Consider the following 6,393-nt stretch of genomic DNA (forward strand, 5'->3'; position numbering starts at 1 on the left):
TTATATTCTACAGTCATTTAGCAGACACTTTTATCCAAAGCGACTTACATATGAGTGAGAACAACACAAGCACGAAATCAAACAGCAGAGGACATTGTAGGAAGATGCTGGTGGACTGTCCAGTTGGACACAAATCCTTACATGAAGTGCTACAGCCTTTTTTTGTTTGTTTGTTTGATTACTTCCTTCCTACCCCATAATATCACCTATGTTATGATACAAAGAATAATGCTAGCAATAATTTATAGTAAATGAAAGTATATGAAAGACAATTAGTATTACAGATAAATAAATATGCAGAATAAATTGCACAAAAGTTGAAAAAAAAAGAAAATAACATAATAAAAGAAACGTTTAAATATATAATCAATATATATCACTGATATATGAGTTGCACTGTTTATGAATTGTGTGAAGCTATAGTTAATTTAAAGAAAAGTTTATGATCCGCATCCACAGTGTAAATAAAGTTTTTGTTGTGCAAATTATTTCCACCTGAGCCATTTGAATTTTCTATTTTTAAGTTGAAACTCGGTTATTGTACATTTATGTACAATACAATTTATGTATGTATGTATCTATCTATCTATCTATCTATCTATCTATCTATCTATCTATCTGCACAATGGCTCGTTTGTAGTTCGGCGTGCGCGCTCCCGCGACCACTTGCGTCGCCTCGTTGTTTCAGAACGCGCCTCGCCTCCAGGAGGGGCTGCAGACGGAACACTGTTGGAGGAGGACCCGCTGTTGGAGGAGGAGGACCCGCTGTTGGAGGAGGAGGACCCGCTGTTGGAGGAGGAGGAGGACCCGCTGTTGGAGGAGGAGGACCCGCTCTGGAGGAGGAGGACCCGCTGTTGGAGGAGGAGGAGACCGGTATTGTTGACGCTTCGACCGGGGAAACGATGGCGGCCGAAGTGCGACAGGAGCTAGCCCAGCTGATGAATTCTAGCGGATCTCACAAAGATCTTGCTGCGAAGTATGTAGCAGCTGATTGTGGTGATTGTTTACTGTTTGTTGTTTGGAGTAAACAAACACGTTTCCTGTTCAGATGCAACAGCGCGAGCTAAGCTAATGCTAGCCTCCTAGCTAGCCACGCTCCGTGCACATGACCGGCTGGAAATCACAGAAATGCAGCTTTACATTTATTATTTAATTTTTTTATGCTGTCACTATTTCATGTAACTATTAGTTAATGTAAAGTAAATCCAGAGAACCAACCCAATGTTTAAGTTGTCTGTTAGAATGCGAGCTAATCTGGAAGCTAGCTGGTTAGCTTCCCTGCTAGTGTGATGCTGTATCTGTTTCAGGTTTACCATCACCATCAGCCTTACCAGCTTCATAAAACACTAACATGGGATATGTAGGATGCAAAATGCAGTTTTCTGCACCCTAAGTAACTGTATCTGTTATAAATTATGTGACTATGAAGCTACTGTTGACCTGCCAGAAATCTGATCAGAATGTGTTCAATATTCTGTCTTCATATGCATCTAAATCCAAACTGGGAATGTTTAAGGGTCTACAATGGAGAAAATCTATACATGAGCTAATTCTGCAACTTTTTGCATGAAGTCCTACAGTAGCAGCAGTCATGTTTGGTCCTTTCAGCAGCAGCAGGATCACATTCCTGCAGGTAAGATGTTGCATTGGTCCAGTTCAGAGCTGCTGTGTTCACCAGTAACACGGTAAAAACACACTCCTTCAAGAATATTTCAGCTTTTCTTTCCACCAACAATGCTCAAGACTAGTTTGTCCATCAGGACATGTGCAGAGATGCTCCAGATGTGTCTAAAACGGTCGTCAAGGAGTTTATGAGTCGTAGTACAGAGACGTCTTCCTCCTGTGGAAGTGAGACAGATGTTTTGTCTCCAGATGTGAAAGCACACCTCCACATGGATCCCCTGCTGTAACCAGAAAGCATGAAAAATGATGGAGCAACATATTTCTGATTGTTGTTTGTGTGTGAAAGTGGCTCATCAGTGTGAATATTCTGCCACTTTCCTCTCCTTCGCTGTCCGTTCGTCATTCCTGACGTCTGCCCCCAGAAAGCTGGTTTCTGATCAGTGAATCTGTTGCAGGTATCGACAGATCCTGGAGAAGGCCATTCAGTTTACAGACGCAGACCAGCTGGAGTCCCTGAAGGCCTTTGTGGAAGCAAGTATGCAGCGGCTGCTCCCGTCCTGCACGGTGACCGTTTCAATGTCCGCGCTTTGACTGAGTTTTGCCTTTACAGTGGTCAATGAAAATGTCAGCCTGGTCATCTCCAGACAGCTGCTGACGGATTTCTGCACACACCTGCCCAACCTGCCGGACGCCACGGCGAAGGCGGTGTATCACTTCACCTTGGAGAAGATTCAGCCGAGGGTCATCTCGTTCGAGGAGCAGGTAGAAGTCTCTCACTGCCTCGCCTGTTTGTCACTGTTCGCGACATTCCAGACGAGGAATGCTGACTGCTGTGTGTGAACCGTGTTGCTCCTCAGGTAGCTTCCATCAGACAGCACCTAGCAACCATTTATGAGAAGGAGGGAGACTGGAGGAATGCTGCGCAGGTGTTGGTGGGCATTCCCCTGGAAACGGGCCAGAAGTAGGTTGTCCTCAGGTTTTCCACGCTGTCAGACGTCTCCCTCCCTCACTGCCGCTTTGCTTTGCTCTTCAGGCAATACAACGTTGACTACAAGCTGGACACGTACCTGAAAATAGCGCGGCTTTACCTGGAAGACGACGACCCGGTGCAGGCCGAGGCCTACATCAACAGAGCCTCGCTGCTTCAGAACGAGTCCTCCAACGAACAGCTGCAGATTCACTACAAGGTGAAGGATCCACCGTCCCCGTGTCGACCGGAGCTTCCACGCTGGGTCTGACGCTGCTCTGCTCCACAGGTGTGCTACGCCAGAGTGCTCGATTTCAGGAGGAAGTTCATCGAAGCAGCACAGAGATACAACGAGCTGTCTTATAAGTCAATAGTGCACGAGAGTGAGCGCCTGGAAGCACTGAAACACGCCCTGAACTGCACCATACTGGCCTCTGCAGGTACCAGCCGCAGTCCTGTCGCCATGTTCAGACGGTTCAGAGCTGCAGAAGCTCCACTTGCTGTTGTTTTACTGGATCCTTTCAGGACAGCAGCGCTCCCGGATGCTGGCCACCCTCTTTAAGGATGAGCGCTGCCAGCAGCTGGCGGCGTACGGCATCCTGGAGAAGATGTACCTGGACCGCATCATCAGAGGAAACCAGCTGCAGGAGTTTGCTGCCATGTTGATGCCTCACCAGAAAGCCACCACAGCAGACGGTAAGAGACCCTCTGTCCACGGCGGGGTCCCGACGGCAGGTTGCTGGATCATGTCCCAGCCGTGGTGGGGGCTGACGGCGTCTAACACGCCTGGCTCACATCAGACCCAACCAGCAGACGTGTGCAGAGCTTCACATCAAGTCTCCTGGTTACAATCAGCTGCGTTGCAGCAGGGAAACTCCTAACATTTGCAGGACTGGAGTCGCCGACCTCTGGTTTAGAGACTTAAATAGCTCAGCACCCCCCCCCCCCCCCAAACAGCTCGCCATTATCTCCGAGTAACGGTGTGTTCAGACCAAACGTGTTTGAGCGTCAGAAACGCTCGACGCGGCTCACTAAACTGTCACGTTAGTGTCCGACGCCCAAAACGCTCCTGCTGCGCTTGCTGCTTGTCTGAAGCGAGCGGCAAGCGCGGCGAAGCAGAGAGGGAGAGGCGGAGCTTTCCTTCTGGTCAGTCTGAATGATGGCGGTGCAGTAGAGAGTTTTCTTTCATAAACAGAGAAGGCCGTCGTAGGGCGTCTCAGCCCCGTGTCTGGGTTCACCAGATGAATCGTCGGCGTTCTGAGTTTGGTGCTGCGTGCTGATGAGGTTCGCTTCCAGCACTATTTCCGTTGACCCGGCCCAGTTTGACAACCTGCTGAGCTGAATTATACATCGCTCTGATTGGTTGACGCTCTGCGTCAAGCAGCAGAAGGTCGGATTTCCATCTCTGGTGTTTGCAGCGCATAACACACGTCACCCTTATGACATGTTTTCAATTCAAACGCTGAAAAGGCGCCGCGAGGAAGCTTGACGCGCCTCCATGTGGACTTTCCTGCTGCTCAGAACACGTCTGGTCTGAACACACCGGTAATGTTTCCCTTCATCCCACCTGATTCAGAGCAGCTGTGAACATAGTAGGATCTCATGTTGTAATAAGCAACCAGACAGGTGACACCTGAGACACGTCTTCTCCTGCTGACAGGATCCAGCATCCTGGACCGGGCGGTGATCGAACACAACCTCCTGTCTGCCAGTAAACTCTACAACAACATCACTTTTGAAGAACTGGGAGCGCTGTTGGAGATCCCCCCTGCAAAGGTGAGGCGGCGTCTGCACCAACCGGCCCATTGCATCCAGTAACCATGGTAACGGCTTTTCCTCGTGCCTTCAGGCAGAGAAGATCGCTTCGCAGATGATCACAGAAGGACGAATGAACGGCTTCATCGACCAGATCGATGGCATCGTTCACTTTGAGAGTGAGTGAAAGCAACACACGCGAGCTCGAAATAGATTTAGCTCGTAAAACTCCAGCAGATCTCCGCAAGCGCTCTCTCCGATAGTTCCCCAGACCAGCAGTGTGTAACTGGGATGGTCATGTGACCCTCCAGCTGGTCTGCGGAGGTTTTCCAGCGTTTCTATCCGTCCAGGAGGTTTACAATCCAGACACAACATGTAGTGTTTATTCAGAGACTCTAGATGGTAAATCCACCATTATTTATCACATCTTCATCACCATCACTACCATGTTGCTAAGAGACCTCTATTTTCACCTGGACATGATGATGAAGACACTTCCTGTCAGACTTTCCACCAATCAGAGAGCTTAAACTGACGGTAACGTCCGAGACGGGGACAGAAAATGAAATCAGACATGCTGAAGGAGGAGATTTATGAAGTAGAAACGTTACGTTTTAATTAACGAGGCAACATGATGGAGACTTCGTTTTACTTGACGATGTAGTGAGCGTGTGCAGCCAGACGGCGGCAGCAGAGAGCTCATCACCCTCCTGACTGGTGCAGTGTGAAGAAGCTTCAGCCTCAATGTCATAAAGATTTTAATGATTGATTTTTGTGTTTGGCAGCGCGGGAGCCCCTTCCGACCTGGGACAAACAGATCCAGTCTCTATGCTTCCAAGTCAACAATCTTCTAGAAAAAATCCGCCAAGCTGCTCCAGAATGGGCCGCACAAGCTATGGAAGCCCAGATGAGCCAATAAACATGTCAGCACCTCCCTGTGAGCTGTTCCTCAGCAATGAAGAACAGCAGTAGAAGCACCCGAGGATCCGGTCTCACTTGTTCTAGGTACTTCTCTTCTGGTGAATTCTCAGCACCACTTCTCTGATCCGTCTCTAAATGATCACATGATCACGTGTGACTTCATGTTGTTGACATGTTTAAATTTGGACATGATGATGCAGATGTTCCTGCATATTCTGCTGTTTCAGAATGATGATGCCAAAACATCTGTAACTGGTTTGTTGGTGCATGTTTTCATTTTCAGTCCAGAGAAATAAATTTAAAATAAAAAAACCTTCCTCACCTTCATCTTCGTGTCTTTTTCTTCAGAAGAAATTTGCAAATGATTTGTACTATTTACACAAAATTAAGTTGTTCCAGCTAAAACATCTGTCCTGCAGCTGCAGTTTCCATCGTCTTCTTCATCAACACCACCTTCTGGTACCGTCCTCTTCATTCAGAATCTCCCGTTCCACCTCATCACCATGAGAATCTCCCGTTCCACCTCATCATGATGAGAATCTCCCGTTCCACCTCATCACCATGAGAATCTCCCATTCCACCTCATCACCATGAGAATCTCCCGTTCCACCTGATCATGATGAGAATCTCCCGTTCCACCTCATCATCATGAGAATCTCCCGTTCCACCTCATCACCATGAGAATCTCCTTTTCCGCCACATCATGATGAAAATCTCCCGTTCCGCCACATCATGATGAGAATCTCCCGTTCCACCTCATCACCATGAGAATGTCCCGTTCCACCTCATCACCATGAGAATCTCCTTTTCCGCCACATCATGATGAAAATCTCCCGTTCCGCCACATCATGATGAGAATCTCCCGTTCCACCTCATCACCATGAGAATCTCCCGTTCCACCTCATCATGATGAGAATCTCCCGTTCCACCTCATCACCATGAGAATCTCCCGTTCCACCTCTTCACCATGAGAATCTCCCGTTCCACCTCATCATGATGAGAATATCCTGTTCCACCTCATCACCATGAGAATGTCCCGTTCCACCTCATCACCATGAGAATCTCCTTTTCCGCCTCATCATGATGAGAATCTCCCGTTCCACCTGATCATGATGAGAATCTCCCGT

At 48.0% G+C, this 6,393-nt stretch overlaps 1 protein-coding gene across 1 annotated transcript; it reads left to right on the forward strand.

Moving 5' to 3' along the window:
- Nucleotides 1-768: 768 nt before the first annotated feature.
- Nucleotides 769-5,583, forward strand: cops4 (COP9 constitutive photomorphogenic homolog subunit 4 (Arabidopsis)). Its single transcript, XM_079256884.1, has 10 exons — nt 769-976; nt 2,079-2,158; nt 2,234-2,385; nt 2,481-2,584; nt 2,657-2,810; nt 2,880-3,030; nt 3,116-3,286; nt 4,251-4,366; nt 4,440-4,524; nt 5,131-5,583. The coding sequence occupies exons 1-10, from the start codon at nt 903-905 to the stop codon at nt 5,262-5,264; spliced, it is 1,221 nt and encodes a 406-aa protein (XP_079113010.1). The 5' UTR covers nt 769-902; the 3' UTR covers nt 5,265-5,583.
- Nucleotides 5,584-6,393: the final 810 nt, after the last annotated feature.

Source organism: Telmatherina bonti, assembly GCF_933228915.1.
Source record: "Telmatherina bonti genome assembly, chromosome: 17".
Taxonomy (NCBI): Eukaryota; Metazoa; Chordata; class Actinopteri; order Atheriniformes; family Telmatherinidae; genus Telmatherina; species Telmatherina bonti.

What these genes read in the sequence shown, in the direction of transcription:
- cops4 (XM_079256884.1), top strand. Translation starts at nt 903, where the DNA reads ATGGCGGCCGAAGTGCGACAGGAGCTAGCCCAGCTGATGAATTCTAGC. An exon ending in CACAAAGATCTTGCTGCGAA is followed by an intron (nt 977 to 2,078) that starts GTATGTAGCAGC and finishes AATCTGTTGCAG; the next exon opens with GTATCGACAGATCCTGGAGA. An exon ending in CACCATACTGGCCTCTGCAG is followed by an intron (nt 3,031 to 3,115) that starts GTACCAGCCGCA and finishes GGATCCTTTCAG; the next exon opens with GACAGCAGCGCTCCCGGATG.